General features: G+C 51.5%; 1 protein-coding gene and 1 non-coding gene across 9 annotated transcripts in view; both read left to right on the forward strand.

Annotated features, from left to right (window-relative positions):
- Positions 1 to 144: 144 nt before the first annotated feature.
- Positions 145 to 25,635, forward strand: part of LOC100120284 (FERM domain-containing protein 5) — a 42,155-nt gene continuing 16,664 nt past the window's right edge. For 5 of the 8 annotated variants that reach the window (XM_016984454.3, XM_031926710.2, XM_031926711.2 and 2 more), the window contains exons 1-5: positions 148 to 679; positions 18,121 to 18,225; positions 21,073 to 21,115; positions 23,350 to 23,526; positions 24,843 to 25,054. In XM_016984454.3, coding sequence (XP_016839943.2) covers positions 584 to 679; positions 18,121 to 18,225; positions 21,073 to 21,115; positions 23,350 to 23,526; positions 24,843 to 25,054 — 633 coding nt within the window. In that variant the 5' untranslated portion in view covers positions 148 to 583. Of the gene's footprint in view, positions 680 to 18,120; positions 18,226 to 21,072; positions 21,116 to 23,349; positions 23,527 to 24,842; positions 25,055 to 25,635 lie in introns of all 8 variants that reach the window. The other 3 variants (XM_031926707.2, XM_031926708.2, XM_031926709.2) reach the window with 2 other exon arrangements.
- LOC116416833 lies at positions 23,117 to 23,257 on the forward strand. Its single transcript, XR_004227175.1, has one exon. It is a non-coding gene; the product is annotated as a U4 spliceosomal RNA (small nuclear RNA).

Below are 25,635 nucleotides of genomic sequence, written 5' to 3' on the forward strand. Positions count from 1 at the left end.
AGCCCCCCGCCGAGCGGCAACGTCGCGGGGGTGGGAGTTAGCCATCGCGCCAGCGTGTAGTGAGTGTACAGCCTGGTGTACGGCACAAGCAGCGCCGGAAGGGGAGGGGAGAGCCTGGAGCGGCGAGCTTGCGGACAAGCGTCGCGAGCCAGCGCCAGCAGCGGCAGTCGACTCCAGAGTCCAGCCCGAGAGAGAGAGTGAGAGAGAGAGAGAGGGAGCAGCATGCAGCTCTCGCGGCCCCGCCGCTCCCCCTGAATCGAGCCTGCCCCCTTTTTTGCGCGCGTATACGCGTATAGAGTGAGAGAAAAAAGTATAGTTATAGGAGGAATAGGAGAACGAAATAAAAACACACAGTCGATGCATGCGCGCAGCGGAGTTTGTTCGACGGCTGCCGCCGCCTCGTGTCGTGCTTTTGTTGTGCAGTGCTGCAGGGGTGCGGGAGCAGAGTCGGCCAGCCCAGCCGATGACAATATTATGAGCTGCTGGAGCATCGTCGGCCGGACGACGTGGGACGCGCGCGGGCTGCCGCCAAAGAGGAGGAGCTGGCAGAGGTGAGAGTGTCGCAGACCAGCCGCCGGCAATAATGTTGAAGTTCGGCAGCAAGAGCGACGTTACCGTGGTGCATCGCGCCACTATCCGACTGCTCGACGACGCCGAGATTATTCACTGCGACTTTAAGGTGAGCTATACGGCTCTATAAGTAGAGTCTAGCTATACTAAGTATTATACGCGATCGAGGCTCGCTCGCCGCGGCGCGTCGATTCGACAATCGACCTCGCAAAAACTCGCTTGTTTACATCGAGCACATGTCCGCTGCTCGTCTCGCGATTTTCGCTGAGTACCTACGCTGCGGCCCATCGATTTCCTCGCGCGCGGGGACGAGGGGGGTTGCCGACCGACGCCGACGTCCTCCTCCGCGGACTACCGGATCGACTCGGAGTTTTACGAAAGCGTCTTGTTCATACGCGCTCATTGACGAGTACTTATGGAACATTGATTGCGCGCACGAGTAGCGGGCCGGAATTTATTGATCGACCTCTGCGCGCCCCGCAGCTCGGCGAGCGGCTCGATTTTGGATTTTTCGCGCGGAGCCAAGGCTCCTTCTTCGAATCTCGCTCGGCTGGGCTCCACGGCGGGTCGAGAGTAAACATGGGGCGCACTGTTTCGGCGCCCATTTCCACCAGCGATTTACAGCCGTGGACCGTAGCACGGCCGGGAATTTAATGAATAAACATAGCCGGTGCGGCGCCTGATCTATTTTAAAAACGCTCGCTCTCTCGCCATGTAACTTTTATCCGCGGATGTACACATGCGCACATGTTCCCCGGCGCCGCAGCGTAACCCCTAATAAAAACGTCCGCCCCCCCCCCTCCCACGATTAAACATTCGGCGATGCTGCATATGCTACTTGGTGCGCGGCGAAACAGTTGTTGTTTTCTCTCAGCGTCGAATGACGAATGTTATTGGCACAGCCAGCAGACGGCTTAGTTCTAACTCGTTTGAATTTTATTTTCGCAATTCGATTGGTTATAACCGAAAAAAAGGCATTAATAGACCACGCAAATAGAGTCGCGGCTCCAGAAATAGCCTTTTGTACGGCGGGTGTACGCGTATGGGTGTATGCATGTGTGTAGCGTGCCGAGTAGTATACGGCGCAGTCGGCGGCTGTGCGCGCGCGCGCGCGCGTGTACCTCTATACACATGTGCACTTGGATCGATCGTAGTCCGCGCACGCCGACACAAGGGGCGCCGCGCGTTTGTCAAAATTCGTTGCGCTCCGGCGCCACTCTTATGTGCCTTCGACCTGCGAGCAGAAGCTGTCTGTTCCGTATGGGCGAAGCGTTTGCTGGCCGCACTCGTTTTATTTTCTCACGATAACAGCAGACTCTCTCTCTCTCTCTCCGACTCTATAAACTCGTCCACGCGCGCTTCTCTACATACTCGCCTTCGAGGGAAATTTGATTCTTCCTTCGCCGCGACTAACTTTTTTATAATACGCTTGCATTTTTATTGAAGGCCTCGCTTGTATCGATTACACGAGAACGCGCTACACAAAAAACGCGCGTTGCGTTTCGAGAAATGCTTCTGCCACATAAAATATAGATAAAAAGCGTACGGAGTCGCCACGCTGGCGCTTTTTTTCAAAACATTCAAGTTCCACTCCGAGCTGGAATGGATTTTTCACCGTTTCCATAATGCTACCGGTGCGTCGCATGTTTGGCCTGCTCGAACGTGCGTAAACAAACTCTCGCGTGCAGCGTCCGAAAAAAATTCGCCGTAATGGCACAGCTCGCGTCGTTAGAAAGTATTCAATTAGCGCTTCTCTCGGCGGGGAAAAAGTCGTCGCGCGTGAAAACACACATACTCGCGGCGATCGATTAAACGAGTTTCCCACGCGCGTGTTACCTGAAAATAAAAGTGGAAAAGGGGGACTTTCTAACCGGAAAAATCGAACGTCCGGCCTACGCCTTATCGAGATGAGGAATCGAAATTGGAGGGAATCACGCGAGCGCGTCAGACACACGAGGAGGTGCAGTCTTTAAGATTTTCGGAAACGCGCGCTAATGAGAACTTTATCGGCGAGGTCGAGGCTGTGAATTTAAATATTTTGCCGAGAATCAGGGCTATTTGCGCGCAATCCAGCAAAAGTTTTTCCAACGAAAACATCGGTTGTTAGTAACCTCAATCAAGCATTCAGAGGACTCGACGCTATAGCCTCTCGAGGTGACTAAATAGATCGGCCTATAGACGGTTGTACGTCTCTAATTATAGTTGAAACAGTTTTCTCCATACTTGCACAATATGCACGTTTGTCGTGCAGCGGTCTCGGCGCGCGTGGAGATTATTAATCCGCGCTGTGATTTCAGAAAGATCAGCATGTGACCCACACTTGTTCTACCGAACATTGTGTGTGTGTGTGTGTGTGTGTGTGTTTCACGTAAAATCCATGCGTGCGCGCGGCTTACTCGGTTCAACCAATGAACCCTTTGAGCCGCGTAATTTTTATTCATTTGCCTTTTACGAGCGGCACACGTTATTCGCGCTAGATTAATCTTTATTACAGACGAGCGCCGCTATAGACTGAACCCGATGTATCAACTCGGGCGCGTATTATAAAGTTAGGATTATACAAAAGCCTGATGGGATCTAATAGAGAAACTTCACACGAGTATTCAAATCCCCCGACGGTATACATATACATCCACGTATAATAAGACGAATCGCCTGCTACAACACGCGAACCTCGTTAAGTTGAGAGCGTCGAGCAAGAATAAATCAATTTCGGAAAAAAATCCGGCACAAATGTTTACCGCCGATAAAAGCAGCCCGAAATTGTCGAGCTCAACCCGAGCCTCTCGGCGGCGGTAATAGGTCGATTTCGGGTGCTCTCAGCCCGCGCGCAAGCTTCTTATCGAACTTCCAGAGAGCTGCTCACAATATATACACTTTTTCTCTTTTGCTCCCCTGAATGTAAGCGTTAATTGGTCGATCGGCTCAGCGCGAGATGCGCTTTAATTCTCAAAGTCGAGGCGGTATAGACATCTCTCCGTTGACGCGAAAGATGATTGTTCGAGCTGGAGCTTCTCTGCCGATGGCACTTGAACGGAGTCTTCTCTCTCGACTCGGAGAGGAGCGTTATTAAGCATCGCCGCCCGCCGCCGCGGTCTATTTTTAATCGGGCTCTCTCTCTCCGTGTAGAAGCTTTCAGGGAGATTGTGAAAGGAGAGGGCTTTCCTTTATTGTTGCAGCTCGTAGGATGTTAACTCGGAGATTAGTTTTCTGGGCTTATTTTAAAGGGGGGCTTATTTTGGGCGCTCGCTTGGACGATTGCGTAACAATCATACAAACACGATCATATACACAAAGTTGTTCAGATCCAACAAGACCAACGCTTGCACTGGTTCGTTTCGTAATCTCGCTAGTGAAAACTGGCTTGTCCCGCGTATACGCATTAGTCGTCGCGAAAAAATTTCACGCGACGACGCTGTGTGATCCTGCACTTTATTACGTACGGTATTATGGGACTATCATTTCCCACGGAAGAATGACGTTGTTCCGGCTTTATGAAAGCGTTGATGGTCTTGTTGATTGTCGGGGGAGGTATTTACGAGTCCTATTCGGCTATCGATTCGGCTGAAGTGGACAATATTTAGGCGTGGTCGTAAACAGTGACAAAGGTGTGTTAATAAGATTATCACGATTTTCATTGAAGAAAGCTGAAAAGACTCTTTGCCACGCTCACACGCAGCGCGCGAGAGAAAATTCAATTCGGCGTGAATCGAGCTCCCGCACGCTCGTGAAAGCTCCTGTTTTCAAAATCCTCCGCTGCAGTAGCGAGAGAAGGGAAAAATTGAGAAGGGCCCTCTGGAGTGCCTGGAGAGCCTCGAGTTTCTCCCCATTTTCCTCGCGGCCACTCGACTCGCAATTTTTCGTTACACTGCACGTATGCATTCGCGCGCGCGCGCGCGCGACTTGATTCCGCACTTTGGAAAACTGTTTTCTTCATTGGCAATAACGAGACGTCCGCGCGAATTTCGTTTTTGTTCTTCGAGTCCAGCGCTAATTGCGCCGCGCTTTTTAGAGAAAAAATTACAGCCGTCGTCATATTCGCGCGTATTATCGGTTGAAAAGAAGAGCCGTTGCTCGCCTGAGGTTCCGCGGACAATTATAGTTTAACGCTCGCGAGCGACTCGGCTGTTGCATAACTGCACTTTGACCCCCGCGCAGATTAGAGCCAAGAGCGGTGGCACACGCTGTGGAATGCGCCGGGCGTATACTATGAATATTTATCTCCAAGTATAGCGGATGCGGGTAAATAAGTTTTTTCCATCCATCCGTTTTGAATAATGGACTCGATAAGTTGCGTCGCGCGACACGAGATTAGGTTCAGCGATAACGATGTGTCCTACGTGTGAACCCAACATCTCGTGAAATTACAAATCACCGGCATTAGCGCAGCCGCGAACGAGGCCGCAGCAAATTGAAAGCGCTTCCTTAATTATATACGGAAGCCGCGAAAATCTAAAGCGTGCATATGTGTATACGCCCAGCGGGCCTCTCCAGAATTTCGAGCTCGCTTCCGGTTCCGCGTGCGAATGTGCACATCCATATGTAGTACACTTACACGAATTGCACCTTTTCGAGCCGGTTTGTCCCCTCTTGCCTCGTTTCCGCGCACGTCGCGCTCTCGCGGCGACATAATCATTCGCTGGCGTATACGAGCACCTGCTTGTTATTATCAAGTCTCGGGAGGAATTGCGCGTGTGGCTCGCCTGAAAAGAAGTCGCGCGTGCGCGGCGTACTCGTATTTATATACGAGGAAACTATGAGAGTAGGAAGCGCTGTATGCGAGCGACGAATATAATTATTGCTTCGTGCACGTCTTATTGCGGAAATCTTCTTCTTCTTTTTTCATTATCTGCGAGATGGAATTGGATTTTTGTTTACGTAATGTGCGGCGAGCGTTGTTGGCTTGCGATTTTTATAAGAAACTCGCTGCTAATGCGCGATGAGATAAACGTGTCGTGTTTTTATCATTGCTTTTTTCGATAGCGGCGTTTATCGCAGGGATGTGACGCGGAAGTTTCCGAGCGGTTCGCGTATACGAAGAGCAGCGTTCTTCAACTGTGCTATAGTCAAGGACTTCCACTCGAACTAAACCGAGGCGAAATTGTACACACGGCTGTGCATTTCCACCAAAAATCCCGAAACTTTTCCTCGCCATCAGCGGCAACAGCTCGTCCGACTAAATCAGCTTAGTTAGCCGCGCGCATTCGTAGAGCGAAAAGAGAGGTTGGCTATAACTCGCTGCTGCTGCACCAGCCGCGTAATCGCGATAAGGCTTAAACACGTGTGCGAGGCTCGCTGGGCGCAAAACTTTCGGCTCTCGCACAATGTAATCGCGTCGCTCCTCGTCTTGTTCGCTCATTTGTCAGCCGCAGTGGTCGCGCACACCAGCCAGCATACAGTAAGTGAGAGAGAGAGAGACACGATCGTCGTCCTCGCCGCAATTATGCAAACTTCCCGAAATTCTTGTCGGCGGCGACGTCGAGGCGCGTTGCACTCGCGGGATTGCGTCACTTTTCGGAAGGACGACGCTTTGAGCGCTGTGTTTCTTGCAGGGGAATTTGGGAAACGCCTCTTCTCTTACTCCGTCTATTATGATACCAAGGCTTATTAGTTTGTTAATCGGAATATGCACAACGAATCTCGTTTGTCTTCGTTGCGTAAGGAGCCGTATCTCATCGAAGATTTCTCAACCAGCAGTAATAGCGGTTTTACGCTTCACGCCAGTCATAGCAGGCATCGTAAAAATGGTAATTCGAAAACTCGCGCATCGCGCACGGACATAATCGCGGAACCCAAACAATATTTACGTTACGTTGAACGCTTGATGTATCAATCCCGCTATCCACCTGTCAAAACAACACAGAAGCCCGAGCCGCTACACTGTCTCACGCCCCCCTCGGCTGATGGCTACACCGAAGGCGACGAGCAGCCGGGTTGATTAGCTTCAGAAATCGGCTAATGGAGCGCGAGCCACCGCCTATAAGGACACGGTTCGCGCGCCAAGATAATGGCGGCCATCTGATCCATTACTGGACTCGGCTGAGCCAAAGTCACGGTCGGATTTACGGCAACGAGTGCTCGATTTTAAACGTTAAAAACAACAAGGAATATTTTGCCTTGGAGCATCGATACTATTCTGTGCGATCGCATCTGGGTCATCTTCGTTTCGCGCTTGCATCCACGAAGGGTATGTGATAAATATTTAAAGGCAACCTATTCAGCGCAATCGCGAGGCATCCGCGCGAAAAAGTTGAGTCAACAAAAACTCAACTTTCCCATCGATTTCCTCCCTCGAACAAAGCGAATTATCAGAAATGCCATTCTCTCCCCGCTTCCAGTCGCAGAAGTTTCACTGCAGCGCGCACTCGATGCAGACGACCGATTCGTAAGAGCTCGCTATAACAGAGCATTAAATGCGAAGGCGCGAGCGATATTACCTTTGTTAACAGGCGGCGCAATTTTCCCCCCTCACTCGCGAGCAGAGCCATTGCGGACTGCTCTAATGCCACGGCTGCAGTTATACGGAGCAGAAATATAAAGCTTTCGTCGTACCGTGAAATTAACGCTTTCTCGCGAGCTCGAGTGCTTTTCCCCTGGGGGACAGCGTCTGGGCTGATAGGATCTGGATTTCACCTTTGCTTTCAAAGGATCGAGTTGATTGTTTTATTTTTGAAATTAGCTCCGAAATTATGTTACACAGAGTGGAAGCGACCGTAGGAGATCGCAGGCTATCGGTCCCGTCTATTTTCGTCTTTTACTATATAGGACCATTGTGCATATCAGCTGTTTACATCGCTTCGAGTTTTATTGATCTTCGTCCCGATACTCTTCTTTCTGCCTTGTGTACAGAAAAAGACGAGAGTCCGACAATAGTACGGGCGCTTCAACTTCTTTTCATTGTTCCCTTTTTCAGCCTGTGTACACGCGACAACGTACAAAGTCGAGAATTTGATCGGCCACTTCCTGCTGCTGGAAAGCGTATAAGAAAAAATTTCCGACCGCGTTTGCAGACCTTCGTTGTTTGAATTAGAAGAATTTTAAATTTCTCTTCTCTCTCGCTTTCACTCCCGCTACTGAATTTTAAATTCCATCTGCTTGAATAATCCGCCGTGTGGGGTCAGAGTGTTTATAAGGAATGGCGGTGGGTCGAGCTAATTCGTACACTCGAAATGCAAAGCAGCGGCTGATAATGTCGTTGTTTGGGCTCACAGCCGCTCAGTAGAACGAGTCCGATACGGCAAGACTGCTCGACTTAACCACGAAGGCCATTATATAGTCAAAACAAACGAGTCGTATCCTCTTTGCCTCGGATAGAAGAGCCAGCGCTATCCAGTTGCATTTATCATTTTTTGAAAGCTCCTCCGATTTCAACGCGCCCTCGAACGTTGTAAAAAAGTAAGTAGGTGCGCGGGGGCATTCATTACGCCGTTCACCTCTCTATATCCATATAGATCGCCCGAAAGCTCGCCTCAGCGATTTACGAAGAAAAATTCTATCTCCGCGCGCGCGCGCGCGTGCTCGCACATCATGCATATATGTAAACGCTCGTGCTCGCGTTTCGTATGTATATTCCCGAGCTCGTCGTTGAATATTAATGAGCTGGCGACTGCGGCGTTAGGCCTCGCGGCGGCGAAATTTCCGCCCCGCGGCCTACTGATAGCGTGCACGTGTCTCTTTCTCTGCGACTGTGCACGTCGCGTCCGAAAGTGAACGGGTGTATGTGAGAGGCGATTAATGCGCGCGCGCGCGCGCGACGTTTGACCGATGGTGGATCGGGTGACGATTTTTCGTCAAAGGCGCCTTGACCCTTGCCGAGCCGAATATGCGTCGGATCGATTTCGAGGTTTTCGACAATAGGCGATTCATTCACTGATGGAAGTGCGAATTTCTCGAAAATCGCACACGATCGCTCATCGAACACGGAGGGAAAGGTCGAGTAGGCGACACAAGCGGTCTAAAAATACGGCACAACAATCGTATCGGCGGCAAAAGAAAAATAAGTCTCCGCGCGCTCCTTCCGGATCCTCGACTCGAATTTTTTCCTTTTCCGAGCCGAGCATGTGGGACAAGTGCTTCGCTCCCGGGCTCTCGCCTCGTATTTTTCCCCGTCTGCTGCGCCACTTGTCGCCGCCGGCCTAGACGCGGGCTCGCTGCTACTTAATTGCGGATCAAACTCGACTCGCGGCGGCTGCGCTTCGCCCGAGTACTCCCTTTACGAGCGTCTGCGATTAGCTGCAGGAATTCGTGGCCGGAGCTTCTTCGAGGCGTGCGTACGCTTGCGGATCTTTGCCAGGAAAAAAGTCGTTCCCGGCTCCTGCATCCGAGAAGCAGCTCATCAGCGGGAGAGAGAGGCGATCCAAATTCGCCTCTCTACATCACACAGAGCTTCTCCCAGCCGATTGAATGCGCGGCCCGCATAGATCAATCTGCTGCTGCTCCTGCCGCCTCTCCGCTCGTCCATACGGATGCCGCCTCGGCTTGATGGGAGCTGAGGTCGACTGGAAAAAGCGTTGCTCTGTTTCTCCGTGCGTCCATTATTCGAGGAGTCAGCTCCGATGCGGTTAATTCCTTTGCCTCCTTTTTTATGCAGCTCATTTCTGGCGCTCGCTGAACAGTGTGCGGCGCTTTTTGTCCCGTATGAAAGATGCATCGAAAAGTAGGTCGTGTGTGCGCCGCATTGTGCTCGTATATGAATGCTCGCCGCGCGGATGAAAAAATATCGGAAAACTTTCGTCATTTTATTTCAATAAATTATCGGGAAACCGTTTCATCAGGCATTCGCTAAAGGGCCATAAGCCCTCGATACACCGACTACGTCAATTCGCAGGCGACGGCGGCGGGGCTGAATGCCATCAATTAAGCGCGCGGCGGAGAGAGTGAGTTGATCGCGCGCGGACTCGTCGGGGAAAACACAGAGTCGAGCCTCGGGCTGTCGAAAAACTGGGGCAAGGACTGTTTTCGTGCAATCTCGCAAAGCGACGTCCCTGCCCTGCAGCAGCCGGGCGTATTCCCCCCCATCGCGTCGTCGCTGCTTCAGCCAAATTCTTATATGCGGGGAAACGGGGTTGATCGCGTAGACACGCCCAGCGCACGAGAGGATTTTCGTGCCGCTGTCTCGGCGAGAGACGAGGAGAGGAGCCGTCGCGCCTCGCTTTCGTCGTGTGTCGCGCCGGGGACAGCGATTTGGCTCTGTGACGGAGGGAGTTTCTCAAATCGACGTTTCTCGACCGACGCAAGTTTTTCGAATTCCTCGCCCCCCCCCCTCTCCGTAGGCTAATTGATCGCGAGAACGATAAATTCCGATGGGCCATTATAATATGGATAAGATACTAGTGGCGCACGCGAGCGTCCCTCCCAGCGCGCATCAATCGTTCCTCGCGCGGCGCAGACCGATGTCAACGCCGTTGGGGCGCGCAAACAGAAACAAAAGGCCTATTAGCCTAAAAATATTCGCCGGCAAAAGTTCGGCCATAAATTCGGTCGTGGCTACGGGGCGTTATCGACGCGCGCGCAAAAAACGAGGGAATCTCGCACTCGGCTGCTGCGTCCTGTGCGACGCTTTTTAGCGGACTGCTGCTGCGGAGGCGAAAAATCGCAGTAGCCAGCGCCGCCGTCTTCTTGCGCGCTCGAGAAACTGATTCGATTTCGCCGAGGTTTACGAGTTTCGCCGAGTCCCTGTGATTCGACGTTGTGCATTTTTTAGATGCTTTTTTGCAGTTCGTTAATTGGAAGCTCGTAAAAAACCTGATTCATCGCAAAAGGCACTGCACAAATCAGTCCGGAGTGCGCAGTGAAAAAAAGCCCTTCCCATTGTCGCGGGCCATTCGAAACTCGGTCCCCGGCCGCATTGTTCGGACGCGCGCGCGCGGCGACCATGAATAATTCGGCAATAGCACAGGGCATAATAGCGCAGAGCGCGCAACCGCAGCACACGCGCCTTCGGTAAAAGTTCTCACTGCATGCAAATGAAGTTCGGTCCGCAAGTGTCCCGTAACGGTGCGAGAGAGCGGCGCCACAGTTGCACAGCTACTCGCGGAACCTGTTAATGATAGCCTGGCTCTACTTGCAATTGATACATCCGCGAGGCGGATGAGCGGCCGCAACGTCTCTCGAGTTTACGCGTCGCAGCAGAGCGAGTTTTGCTCTTCGAGGATGAGATGTTTACGCGTGTGTGGCAGCGATTCTCTCGAGTTTATTAGCTTGAGTTCCGCTTGTCTTTCGAGTCCAAAGGCCGACTGCTCGTGAAATCCAAATCGGAGCCGATCGGATGAAACCATTTGTTGTTGTTTGTGAAACCACTCGTTTGATCGGAACAAGTAACGTTATTGTCGATCTTGCCCGGAAATAAGGAATGCCCTAATGACCCTAAGCACAGGCAAGTTTCAATGGCTTCCCAGTAATATTCCATTAGACGCGCGCGAGCAGGCAGTCCAAGTTATGAACTTCAAATTGCTGTTGTGACGGCGATATTAGAAGCTCCACGCGATATCCCATTGAATACACCCTACGATTTCCCCCGAGGCTGCCCCGCTGCATAACTTATACGTCGTCGCTTCAATTAGTGGCGATTTAAGAAATTGCCGTCCGACGACGAGCGCGGCTCACCACTTCCGCGTCCGTAATTCGATTTTTATACCGGCTAACGGTATACGGAGTTGTTCATAAACAAACTGGTCGCCGATAGCGTGACTACGGGGTTTTCGAAAGCTCGTTACGAGCCTCTCAATTTTTCCGATGAATTAATTAAGAAAACCGTCCAAGGATCATCGCCGAAAAATAAGCTCGAGCGAATAAGCTAGAGCAGCACAATGCGATTCAATCTGCCGAAGCGAAGCCTCAAGACGAAAGATGACGAGGGACCCCTGTACAGATCAGTACACGGGCGGAATTGAATAAGGCGCGCGAGGAGAGCTTTTTCTTCCTCATCCTCCGCTCTTCTCGTTCCTCTCGTTGTTCCGCGCGCGGCGGCGGCGGCGGCTATATAAGTATAGTAGCGGAGGCCAATCGATCGGCCGCGTGGCTGCGAGCAGCGAAGGCTTAACGAGGACACGAGTTAATGGCGCCTACTGCCGACGAGTTGGAGTGTTTTCTTTTCAATTGAACGGCTGGTTGGCTCGCTTTGATTTCCTCCCGGCGCGCAGCTGTATTTTCGAAGACGGCGTTACATACGCGCTTCGAAAAAACAGCGGAAGAATTATGGATTTATCGACAGTCTGGCGGATCGTTCCTCTTTACTTGTTGAATGAGCCGCTCGAGTGCGATAATTGATTTCCAGCTTTGCATGTACGTGCATCTCGGTCACGAAACTCTCAGCCAGTCAAGTAGATTCCTTGTGAAGAAGCACAACTTTCTAGCTCGCTCCAGGGCCGGTCAATCGCTGTCATCCGTCACCATTGACCTCAAAAATTCGTCTCCATCTCCTCTTCATGAAACTTTAGGAAACTGCACGGTAATACGCGGCGTTGGTTTTAGCGCGCCGCACAGTACGCGCCGGATGAAGTATGTATCCGAGCTTTGAATACACGCAGAATGACGCAAGCAAGCACGGAATGTCGGGAAAGTTTTTAATTGAATAAAAACTTCGCGCCCTATGAAGTTGGACTCGGAGTTGGCTCGATCATATCCCCGCGCGACATAATTATTTCAACGTTTCAGCGAAACTTTTCCACCAGCGCGGCGGGGCATCATCCAAGCATGTAAGACCAAGAGCTCCATCGACGAGCTGTCGCATCAGAGTGCGGTGGACGAGAGGCCGAAAACGTCTACGCCTACACCGCGCTTAGGCAGAGCTAAGTAGTGCAGGGTCAGAGCGCGTCGAGCCAAGTTTCCCTGCGCAGCTAGTGGCCATAGCCGCGTATGGATTTTCCGGGCTGTTCAGGCAGAAGACGAGGGCGACTTTGCATCGAGCGCTTTAATAACTGATGATTCGCGATCGACTCATCGCTCCCCCGCTGTTCTACAGACCGCGTGCGCGGACCCCTTTATTTTTCATTCATCAAACGGCTCGCGACTTTTTGATTTGGAATTTTAGAGCAGTGGCAGGTTGATGGACTGATCAGGCTCGAGGAGAGAAAGGGGTATAAGTTGATCGGGCTGGATTGATGGCTGTATGGATTTTTTCTCGTATAGGCGACTGTACGATCGCTGTGCCGTGTACAGATAATGACGGGGGCAGGCTCGTTTCACATATATTCTCTTCTTTTCCTTACACCGCGCCTAATAAGATCCTCCGGAGAACGTCGTCAGCTGTTGCTTCTCGCGCATGCACGAAACGCGAAAAGCGACGGTTATTGGAGTATATATAGCGACTAGCTAGCAGTCTCGTCGATTCGCGAAAGCGGCAGCGTCGGCCCACGCGCGCTATTGTTAGGCAGCCGGCGAATCGCGTCGTTCTATGCAAATGCCGTAATCGACTGTGCCGCGGGAGATGCGGCAGCCGTTAAAGGCGATAACTTTGGAGAAATTTCGGCGAGATTATGTCGAGAGATTTTTCATCGCCACGAAACACGTTTACGTGCTCAAGTTTTTGCCGCAGCATGTAACATTTTAATGTATGCCGGCAGCCTCGTTTAAATATTAAAATTCAAGCGAAATATTATATAAAATAGCAAAATTCCTCCGTGTCTTCAGTCGTTTTCAGGCGCGTTGATTCCAGCGACGCTTCCTCGAGTACAGCGCGCGTATGTAGGCCGGCGGCATCAGCCTCTTACCTCATCGATGATGCAGCGCCTCGAGCGAATATAGCCGACGCTGGCCTTTCTCTCCGTCTCCTCTGGGATGGGAGAGCCTCGACGATGGCTGCTTTTGGTCCGACGTTAATTTTTTTTCGAGTCGAAGGCGAACGGAAAAATCCGAGCAGAAAGTATGGCAGGACGGCTGCAAAAACCTTCGTTCTCATTCATCGTTGGGCCAAACGCCCTTTTTCAAAGCCGGCGTTCGTCTGCATCGCGGCTCTACTGCAGTCTGATTTTTATGCCGGCGAACCGCTCGTAAATAAGCGAGAGTCACGGCGTATACGACGCACACGCGGAAGGAGCGCGCTAAAATAAATTTAGACTCCATTTGCATCAACAAGGTCAAAGTTGAGCGCGTACGTATGCACGTACGCGTAATAACTCTTTCTCTCTCTCTCTCTCTCTCTCTCTCTCTCTCTCTCTCTTCCCGAGCGCCGCGCACTAAATGTTTCAAAGTTGACTACAACGTAGAGAGACTGCATGCATGTATGCTTGCGCCGGGCTGAAAACTTCTTGGGCTTGTTTAGCACTGAAAGACACGGGCAAACTTTTTACACATGTACGCCAGCGGCCCGTAATTATGGAAAATCCTCTTCTCTCTCCCCCTATCTTTCGCCTCGTAATACACCCAATTAAAAAGTTAACCGTCGGATCCGGCCGCGATACGCGTCTCCCGCACGCCATTGCTCGCGCATATCTAATAAGCAGCGCTGCTTTGGGGGTCGGTATCGCTCGATTCGATTACAGGGCGGAACTCGTGTTTTCATTCGCGGTTCGCCGTAAAAATCAATCCCCGTCTCTATCCGGCGCATCCAAGTATCTCGGCCGTGCGGCGGCTGAAAAATGGAAATCCGTCCTGATAGAGTTAACGACCCGCCGCTCTCCGCTGGAGCGGTGAAAAATTTTTACAGCCCCTCTCGATATTATACACTCCGGGCTGCTCGATCCTCTCTCGAAACAGTTTCGCCGCGCGCGGCGCGGATCAGTTTCCATCTTCATCAGCCCGTAAAAGTCGATTTTAGCTTATGAAAGCCCGCGAGGGATGAATAGAACGGAGGGGCACGAGGAAAATTGAAGGCTCTCGAGGCGCACAGCGGGTGTACCAGCCGGTGCAGTCTCCAGCGCTCGAATATTTGCGCGCGGTAATTGCTCAAGGTAATCGAAGACGGAAATAGTAGCGATCGCGCGCGCGAAGCTGATGGGGCAGAGGTGCAGTATCGAAAAAGAAGAGCAAAGAGAGAAGAGAGAGAGAGAGAGAGAGAGAGAGAGAGAGAAGACGGAAGAAAAACACGGTGCAAAAGGACGAGATAGACATCGCGCCTGTATCGATCGCATGGGAATAGCCGCGTCGCTTATTATACGGACTGATAATCTTTTGCGAAGTCAGCTTCACTTCGCGCTGATGCTCCTCTCCTCCTTATATCCTCTCGTTTCGCTGACGCCGAGGGAGATAACATTGGGAACGAAAATCACGGAGAAGACAGCTCTTTTCCCGTGCTGTACGCTTATAAATAATAACCACGTGATTCGTTGCGGCAGCAGAATTAGCTTTGCTCTTACACGTATTCGTCAGTACAGCGCGGCGAAGGATATTCGATAGTGATGCGCGGGAATAACGATGACGAATCGAGGATTGCAGTCAACCTGAATTCCGATAGCTGTATCGTCACCCATTCTTCCAAGTGGATTACGCGCCCGCGAAACAATTCGGAACCGTTTGACCATAGCAGCCATGCGCGTCGATGGTCTACCCACACACGCGAGGACACGGTCAAGGCGAGGATAGGATTGCGCAAGTCGCGTAATGTTTAGACAGCCGAGCAGCTGCTTTGAGCCTTACAAAATTAAATTATTCTCGCGAGTCGCTCGGGCCCGTATCAAAAGCTCCCGAAAGCATAAATCAGTCAAACACCAGCCGAGAATCCTCCGTAAGAGCGTTCGCGAGGCGTCTCCCGGCTTCCAGAATACACGGCAGTTTCGCGTTGAAACTCGCGCTGCACTTGAGCTTCTTTGTATTCCCGCGCGTCCCCGTAAATCATAAACTCGGGTTATAATAGTGAGCTCGGCGTGCATCGGTCAAATTAACATTTTTTCCTTCTCTCCCGAGCGCAGACGAAGGCGAGGCGAGTTCCGCTCTGGGCGCGTGCGCGCACGCGAGCTGCCGAGGCAAGTAGAGCGAGAAGGAGCGAGCGTAAATATTCCGCGAGCGCTGCTGCGTGTTGTCAGAAGTTTTTAAAACCGAGTTTTTTCCTTCGCATTGTCAAACGCTCTTTTTTCTTGTTTGTCTTTCCCGAGCGCTCCGGTCTTCTTGATCTCCAACAAATCTCGCTCTTCTTGCAGGCTTCTTCCGCGGGAGTCTTTGTGCGCGCGGACTTTTGTCTTTTTCCGCCGCATTATTTTAGCTGCTTCTCGGTTCTCGTCCGACTTGCTCGATACGCGCGTCATCGGTGCATAGAAGCAAAAGTCGCGATTCGAGCACCGCGTGCGGACCTAATTAGCCCTGCAGCTGAGTTAATGAATTTATTTCCCAGAGGCCCCCGCTGAATGAGTAAACGGTGCTATCAGCCGGTGATACGTCGATGCGGACGGCGTGCAAGCTCTAAATTGCTAATTACGAATTATCAAGTTAGCCCGACGAATACACAACAACCGAGCGAATCAACTATTTACCGGCCAACTTTGTTAACAGTCATACTCGATGCCCGTCGTGATCGCGAAGCCATCGGGTATGAAAAATTAACAGCCGTCGATAGGCTCGAGAGCCATCAAACCGAGCGGACGAATCGAAGCGCGCGCGCTCATTAATCCGAAGGAGCGCGTGGGCTTTACGACGCTGCAGAGCGCCGATAGAATGCACTGCCGCGTGTTCGCGAGAGATTTCGTCCAGATGCACAGCTGACGAGGGTTGGGCTGGTTGAGAGGACGCCGCGGCGCAGGTGATTTGGTTTGCCCGCGTGTGCATGACGCTGCCGGGAGGATTGAGTTTGCGTTATTATAGTTTTGAGGGATTTGCGCCCGAGTCCGGCGGGGGATATTATTTGCCTGTCCGATCGATCGCGCGCGCGTTTGTTCGTGGATTGATGGCGGAAGGAAAGTTTTGCGAGTGCGCTTGACAGGAGAGCTTCCACTTTGATTCAGACCTGTCCGTTTGCGTTGAAATATCAAACGAATCCAACCGTCGTAGCGACAGGCGAGAAAAAAATAAAATCGTCGGGAAAGCATCCGCCGCACAACTGGATTTCGCCTATCAAAACAATCAGCAGGGATCCGCGAGGAAGCCGTAAAACCCCAGTCGTAAACCGTGGAAGAAAAGCCATTCGGCTCAAAATCGCGTTTACGCTCAATCCGGCAGCGGCTCCCCGGCGATTCCTCGAATCAGTCTACACGACAACGTCGCCCAGGCATCCCCGAAAAACACTATAAACTTCGCAAATTCGCGCTCGTAAAACGCGAGAAGTCCGCGAAATTTTTGGCGCTTCAATGACGTGCAGCATCCATATATATATATATTTCGCCGAGTTTGCTTGGACTGGGGCCAGACGCTGCTTTTTTGCGCGCGTGCGAGACCTTTTCGAGAAGAGGATTAACCTGGATCTCCCGGTAGCTCTCGTTACGGCACGGATATGGATTCTCTGCTGGCTGGGGATCTCGCGATGCGAGTTTTGAAAGTTAATTTAGCGCAGCCGGAGAGCTGGAGAGAAGGTCGGCTCGGTAAACTTGAAAAGTTTTATCTGTTGATCCGCGCGACGGATCGGTCTTCGTTAATAAACTCGCGAGCTCCACCTTTCGGAAAAGTGCTCTCGCCCGTAAGTTTCGCTTATTCCTTCGATGCATCATACGGAAATGCGATTTCGCTTTTCGCGCTGTCGCAGTGTCTACCGGAGGCAAGAAAGCCCGAAGCGTATATTAGGATAGCTTCAGGCGTACACTGTCTTCTCTGCGGGCGATGCCCCGGTGATTTACAGCGCGATATATCGGATTTTCCGGCGTCTCGCGATTTCCAAGGGTTCGCCCCGAAACGAGGCTGGCGTTTTCAAGGGTCTATAAATACAAACTTTTTTATCTTTCGAGTTTCGAGCTCAACTCACTCTCCGCCGGGAAAAAACGCGAGCGAAAAACGAAAAAAGCAGCCGGAAGTATTGAATTCCAGCCGGCAGCCCGAGCCAACAACAAGTTTAATTACGAGCTATCTCTCGGACCCATTAGCAGCCGTCATAACTCAGCGCAACATCGCAGTGCGCGCGTATACTGCACTTGTACAGCTGTACGAGTCCTCCTCTGCTCGGCCGATCGATCAAGCCATTGCTTCCCGGCGAACTTCTCTCGATACACACGCGTCTTATTGTTCCAATTCTTCTTCCGCCTCCTCCCTCGTTTCCGCCGCGCGCATACAGCTACATCCGAGTGCTAAATCACCGTTCGGCAGCGCGTCACGGCTCCGTAAGCGTCCTAAGTACCGATTCTTATTTATTCTTCTTCTGCTCCGCTCCGCGTCGCGCTTTATCTCGACGAAGGAGTGTGCCATTAAGTTGCAGCGGTGTATAGGGGCTTTTTTTAAATTTTGCTTCGCTCTCTGCCGTGCAATTGCTCGCCTATACAGTTGGCGTCAACGATGATGGATTGCATTGCGCCGGCGAGAATAAGGAGCTATGCGTGCCGTTAGTGGTTTTCTTGGAAATTACGGGACTGGGAGAGAGTGGGATCGACTTTTCTCGGCGAGACTTCGATGCGAAGGCTTGGGGGGACTTTTCGACGAGTAGTAATAATCCAGCAAGAAGCGATGTTCATTGAGGTTTCTCCACCCTTTATGTTTCAGCCTCAACACAAAGGAAAGTTCATTTTGGAGTATGTGTGCAAGCAGCTCAACATTCTGGAAACAGACTACTTTGGACTTCGCTACGTGGACAGCTGTAGACAAAGGGTGAGCTTCCCGATTCCACTCTTTTAATCGCATTATTGTTGTACTACATACGCGGAGCAATGCGTCTTTCCTTCCTTCAAATTATTTTAATTGCGCGTTTTATAATCCGCATCCTCCGCAAGTCACTCTCTCGACTACGTATGTCACACTCTAACCGACTGCCGTAACTTCCGTAACCTCCGAGCTAATCAGTTTAAACAGACACTTCAGCTTGATGACGCCTATATGACGTTAGTCGAGTACCTGAAGCCTATAACGTCTCTTGCTGATCGTATAAACGAACAATGCACTAAGAGCCGGGCTATCGCTATATAAGTGCTCTCTGACCGGGATCATCTTGAAATTCGCTCTCTCATCATTTATGGCATTGCAGTCGTGGCAACTGAATACAATAAAATAGAAGAAAGAGTTGTGACTCGTCCGTTTTCCAGCTGTCGTAGAAAGTCCGCGCTTATTCAACTCGAGAGGCAGACTAGCCCGGTCTATTTCTACTCAGGAGCTAAACATCAAAGTGACACGGTTCTATTCGCGCAGACGCGTTTGAAAATAATTTTCTCGCAATTGCCTCCGGCGTGGTCGTTAAAAAGAGTATCAGCGAGCAGCTTTTACTTAATCACATCGCACAATCGTATACCTTTACTTATGCTTTCAGCAGCTTCACGACACTCGTTATAAAAATCCAAAGAGCCGTCTGCTCTCGCATCCTCAATAGCGAGACACTCGAGTTTAAATCCTCGGCTGCGCGACAATATCACGATTATTACAGCAGCCGCGTACGACGGCTGAGAGGCGAAGGAACGACGCTTTTCCGCTTTGAGGACTGTGCACGCGCTGATGACTTTCTTAAAACTCTCGAGTGCGCCTTTTGTAGTGCTCTTCTTTGCCTCGCTCGCGAAGTAAACGCCCGGCACTGACGATTTACTCGGCTTTGTCAACGATTGAATCGGAGTAATTTCATCCTGCTCAGAATTTATCTCGCGACCTATATACAATATCAACCCGCTCTCCTATCAAAGCAAACGTCCGCTTCCGGGCTCGACTTCACATCCGAACCGAAATTTCGAAAGGAGCTGCAAGGCTCAATCCTCCGTCTTTTCAATTGGACCGACCCCTTAACCGAGGGCGCGCCGAGTCAATCGAGCGAGCGTGCGTATATACGGTTTGGCTCCGCCGCGCCGTGAAAGTTAACGTCGATCGCCGCGTCTGGTCGGCGTCGCTATTTCCCTCCCCCAGCACCGGCTTGACCCTCGTCTCTCGCTCTCCGCGCACTCGAATGGCTCTCGCTCGGATACGATTGCACTGCCGCGATATTGTTGCTCAAACTTTGATTTAAATTTTGATTCGATAGTCCAATTTCCATACCTACTTCTGCCAAGGCCGACCAACGGATAGCACGAGCTGCCTGGGCCACCCGTAAGTATACGCGTGCGGCTCGTTAGTCGCATAGCTAGATACGGTCCTTCTCCTTCGCAAATTGAGAGCCGGCGCGCGTCGCGAACTTTCGGCCTGTTCTCTCCCTCTGATTCAGCGTCGAAAAGTTCACGAAGCTCGAGTTCGTCTTCCTCTCGTCGCCAATGAGGAAGTATGAGGAGAGACGGCAAGACTGTCGATTAATTTTTCCTCTTCTCTGGCCCACTTTTGTCCTGCGATTTCAAAGTAGGCCATAAACGGTTTTCCTCGTGCAGCCAATGTGAATTTCATATACGCCCCATTTTCAATGCGACAATATTTTCCGGGAGCCGTTAGATTACTCCGCGTCGTAAAACGTCCGCGCTGAAAAATTTAAGGCAAAAATGTGGAAGACGCGCAAGAGTAAAGTGAACGATGGCGCAGAATGGACGTAGCTCGTGAACTTGCCATAATTTTGAAGATTGATCGTCCTTTAAAACTTTCCTTCCTCGTAATTTTACCGTCATTGCTCGCCTTCGAGGGTCTCGACCGAGAGAAAGATCTTTTCTTGTCTTTCTTTCTTCATCAAACGAGATAATGATTATCACACGCCAAGTTCCTTCCAATTGATCGGGAGAGCAATTCGAAACATTTTTCACCGCGCTCCGACAATTAAGTGAGCGGCTCGATAATCTTCTCGGTATCATTGCGGCGAACGCGAAAGGAGAGCCGCTCTCGGCCGACATAAGTTTTAATCTTATTACGCTTCGAACTTGGCTGGAGAGTCTGGGATTGCGATCGAGTTCCGAAAGACGACTCTTCTCGTGATGTAATGCAATTCGCTACGCCCTGTGCTGCACTTTGATCTAATATTCTACCAACGTTTTTTTTTTTAAATAAAAGTCCGGTTGAAATATCCGATGCCCTTTGTTTATAATCGTAAATAAAAAGCTCGAAACAGGAGCATCCATGCGCGAGCGCTGCTGCCGTGCCGCTCGATGGAGCTTTCGGAAAAATCAATATGGCTCCTCTCTCTCTCTCTCTTTCTCTTCCGCGCGCAGCCAACATAGCGGAGTCTCTCGGTTGAATTAACTTCTGGCCAGAGGCGCCACAAAGGGCTTTTCCATTAAATACAAAGAAAGCGCCATTTGCATCGGGGCGGCTTACCGGTCCTCCTCGAGAGCCATGAACGTGCCGATCGTTGCCGCCCGGAAAAATTGAGCGTCGCCGCGGAGCTTTACGGGCGTTTAGAGAGCAGCTGCGCGTTCCGACGGGCGTTACTTGAATTGCTAAGCCACACTCGAGCTGTGAACCTCTGTCTCGTCGGATTTCAGAAAAGAGACGTCGCCGCGCTGAGCGTTCCTCTTGAGCTTCGGATGAAGTCTTTTTTTTTTAAACTCGACCTCGATGTATGCGATTGACGAGTGACTGACGAGATCTGTTTTTTTTTTGTTTCAGCACTGGTTGGACCTGGCGAAAACGGCGATCAAGCAGGTCAAAGGTCAGTGGCACCGTTACGTCAGACGCATACGGTTAAGTAGTACGAATCCCGCTTGATCGGACGGGGGGCATGCCTCGCTCGCCGTGTATCGGAATCTCCATTTAACTTTGCCTCTGAGCGAGATTGGGGAAAAAACGCGAGCGCCGCGCTCGTTGCTCACACTTTACTGCCTCGCGTGCGAGCTCTGGAACGTGTGCGCGGGAAGTCGGAAACGAGATGCGAGGCCTTCGGTCTTCGTTAGCTTTTCCGATATTCTATCCTTACACGGCTTGATCGTGGTAAAATGAGAAGAAAAGGGCAGGGAGAAAAGTGGAAGAATCGCGCGAGATCCTGCCGCGATAAATAAGGAACGATCTCATCGGCTGATGCACTTCATTCCTCGATACAACTCTCTCTCTCTTTCTCTCTCTCTCTCTCTCTCTCGCTCTCGCCGCTGCAGTCGTAAAGTTTAAGCCACAAATCAAGAAAGCCACTTCCGAGCCTACTCACCGAGTCTGCGGCCTATCCAGTGCACGTGTACCCGTCCCTCGGTCGGTGCAGTGACTCCTGCTCCGTCGCGAGTTTCTCGACCTCGGGACGCGAGGCTCGTCGCTCGAAGACGCATGAAACTTTCAGCGAGCCTCGCTCCCGCGGCCCTTTTTCGATTTTCGCTCGGCTGCTGCTGCTGCTGCTGCCGGCTATGCACGGGCCGCGCATAGACGTTTTTCTAATCCGACGAGTGCGCTGTAAACCGCACCGGCGGAATTCGAAGCGACACGTGTACGGAGGCAGCGGGGATGAATTATTCACGCGGAGATGCGCGGAAGTGCTGCTCAGTTCGCTGATGGGCCCGCGCCGAGTTTTCAGAGTTTGATGCAGTTTCGAAGGGGATCAAAGCTCGGGATTAATAATCGATGCTCCGCTAGACAAGAGCTTATGGAATTTTGATTGTCTGGCTTTTCTCCGCCCGGGGAAAACTCGAAAAAATAAATCGATCCGTCCATTTCCAGCTCTTTCTCTGCATCGAAAATTCCCAGTATAGGTTCCGAACACAGCACTTCGCTTTGAATGCCTGAAAGGAGAATTTTCATTTTTATATACCGATCGCGCTCGCATGCGCATAGGCACACACACACACACGCACACAGACAGGGGCAAAAGAAGGACAACCGCGATAAGGCGCCGCTGCAGGAGCGAGTCGGCGGCCTTTATTCCTGCGCTGCATAGAACGCCGGCTCTCCGGAAGTGGGTACAAATCCTTTCTCGATTTGCCGCGCGCGAGCTTTACGCAGTTCCGCGCCTCCGGCGCGATAAAAATTGCGCCGACGCTCTGCACGTGTATATTAAGCTGCATTGTGCGCGATGCAAGCGAGGGGAAAGTTTTTTTAGGTCGATGCTATATTTTACGGGCGAGGCTCGCGAGCTATATTAATAAACTTTTTTTCCGGCTCTCCGTCCTTTGTGACGCGGTGCGGAGAAAGCTATTAAAAGTTTTAATTGTCGGTGGTCCACGGGGCGACTGCCCTTTTTCGAGCACCATTTTCGAACGAGGCCGAATCGGAGCCGACCGAAAATGTCCGGTCGAGACTATAAATTCGACAGTCGAGAGCAGCTTGCAGTGCTGCGTCCCGACAGACGCCGGGAATTCAAAGGCAGCCGAGCGATTAGCCCTCAGTGTCAGCTTTCAGCGTCCCTCTGCATAAGCCCTCGGCTACGTTCTACGCACGTGTAAGACCGGCGATTCGCGCGCCTTTATTATATGCCGGACTGTGCTCGAGGAGAGCTTCGTGATCCCATGCGTGGGCGAGTCTGTTTTCTATATTTTTTTCCGAATGCCTTTTTACTTCCTTTTCCAAGATTAGGGGATATTCATTTGAAATGTCCGAAAAAATAATCAGATCAAAAGTCCTGTTCGGTTGGATTAGCGCATCCGCCGCCAGGCGGCCGCGGGCCTTTTCCACCCTCTAGAGGAAACGGACAGGGAGGAGGCGCACATAAGGAAGGCCGCGAGCAGGAGGAGCTATCTTCGCGCAGTGGCGATATCGTAACCAATGAGGCTCTACCGAGGTGCGATTATTGCTAGTTGAAAACTTTAACCAATACCCCGCCAAGACGATGTGAAATACCATCGGCTACGGCAATTTTTGCAGACCCTTGCGAGGGTCCTTATTCAAGGAATACATAAAAATACTAGTCGTGCAACGGATATAACGTGCAAGTGAGCGGGGGATCATCGAACTGGATGTATGTTTCAGACACGGAGTCGATACTCTTCAGCTTCCGCGTGAAATTCTATCCGCCGGACCCGCTGCGACTGAAAGAGGAGATCACGCGCTATCAGATTTACCAGCAATTGAAGAGGGATCTGCTCCACGGACGACTCTACTGCAGTCCCGGAGAAGCGGCGCTGCTGGCGGCCTGCATTGTACAAAGTGAGTGAAAAAATTTTAAAATTGCTTCGTTAAACGTCCGTTCGAAATTTCATCGTCCCCCGCAATAAAGCTCTCGCACGCACGCGATTTGAAAAATTTACTTTTCAGTCATCAAGTTCGGCATATTTTATTTACGCCCGCCGATGTTCGTTGATAACGCTTATCTCGGCGTGTATCGTTTTCCGGGCTGGAATCTCGGGATCGATCCTTTTTGCAAAAAACGCTATGTAGCTTTAACGAACGCACGCCTCGTAACGAAAAACAAAAAAAAAACAGATAGCTGCGTACACGCGTTGAAAAGGCCACGTCACAGGGAGACGTCGGGGAGTGAGGGCGGAATTGTGTCCGACGCGAATCGAGCTTTCCCGGTAATTACTACTGCCAGTCGGTCACTTCCGTTATACTGCGTGTATGCAGGTATATGCGTTCGGACGACGCGTCCAATATCCTTCATAGCGACGTTCATGCGCCCACGACTAATAATCCCCCGGAATGAAGCGGGCGGCCTGAGTGCGTGTATGCGAGCACGGCGATGTATCGACGCTGACCGAGAGTGCCTACAGCGTGTGCGCCTTGGTTCAATAGGCCGGTCTGTATGGGGCTTGATTTTGATGGCTATTGTGCTGATTAGCAGTCGATTGATTCTTCGCTGTATTATGCGGGTGTGGCTTTCACATATAACGGAGCTGGTATCGGGAGTTCAATTTTTCGCCACCGGGATTCCCGGCAAGCCAATTGGGTTACGGCGGCTTGTACCACACGCGCGAGTAGGGCTAAAAATAGGAAAGAAAAGATAACCCGCCGCCGGGCTCCTCATAAAACTCAACGACCCTGTCCGAAATTCCCGCGCGTATACGTACTCGCGTTACGTAACAACGCCTGCTTTATTATTCGAAAAACGATTGTGACCTCATACGTATCTCGCGATCATTCGAGTACAAAAGCGCGAATCTCGTCGCGGAGACAGGCTCATTGCGCCGTTCGGGGCGCTTCCCATTATCCCGCTGTCTCTCGCGTTTGTTTTATCGAAGGAGCGCGCGTATGCCAGGCGGAGCGAAAGATTTTCCGGGGGATGTTCTTCTGGCATAGTGGCCGGCCATTTGGAGCGAGGCGTTATAGGCCTGACCCGCTTCGAACGCGCGGAGGGGGGAGGGGGGGGGGGTCTTGATTTTTCTTCCCTCGTCGGAGCTGTCCTTTATTGCCGGCCGATGTATGGCCGCCGCGGGACTGTTGTTCGGGATCTGGGGCGACTTTCGGAAGTAGGGGACAAATCGTCGCCGCATCGAAATGAGTTATGAGACTGAAATCCGTTGCAGGTGAGCTGGGAGACTACGATCCGGAGATACACGAGGGCAACTACATAGGCGAGCACAAGCTCCTGCTGAAGCAGACCGAGGCGATCGAGGAGAAGGCCCTCGAGCTCCACCAGACGCAGCTCAAGGGCTTCACCCCCGAGCAGGCCGAGACCCACTTCCTCAGGCTCGCCTCCCAACTCGACACCTACGCCGTCGATCCGCACCCCGTCAAGGTAAGTCCGGCTCTTCGAATTCCCGAGAATTTCCGCAGAGTCCATTTTCGAGCTGGCAGCCGAAGCAGGCCGTTACGCTTCGTCACTTGGCTGCTCGTGAAAGAAGCTGAAGACTGTACTTTTGACTACGATTATGTTCCTCCGAGAGAGGACGTCCCATATTGTGTCCCCGGCTGTTATTATTGCGCAACTCGACAGCTAATGTGCTGGAAACTAGTTCGGTAAATCTCGAAATCTCGAGTCGTTCCAGCTCTCGCGTCTCTCGTCCACGGGAATAAAACTTAACCAAACCAAAAATCAGAGGCGTAATTTATCGCTATACTAGCACTCGTGTGTGCTAAGTTCCCTGTGTCAAAAGTCGTCGCGCCGAAACGTCTCAGCCGGGGATCTGGGTCAAGCGAGCTTTCTCCGCGCACCCTCCTCTCGGCTTATTTTTCCTCTTCATAGCTGTGTAGTTTCTCTAGCCACTCCAGCAGCGTACAGCAGCCGAGTTTCATTTCCACGTCTCCGTTTCACCGCTCCGGCCAGCTGCGCCGGCTTACGAGATTATTTCGGAATCCGTCCGTCGGGTGGCCTTTTCC

Source organism: Nasonia vitripennis, chromosome 3 (genome assembly GCF_009193385.2).
Source record: "Nasonia vitripennis strain AsymCx chromosome 3, Nvit_psr_1.1, whole genome shotgun sequence".
In the NCBI taxonomy this organism is placed as follows: domain Eukaryota; kingdom Metazoa; phylum Arthropoda; class Insecta; order Hymenoptera; family Pteromalidae; genus Nasonia; species Nasonia vitripennis.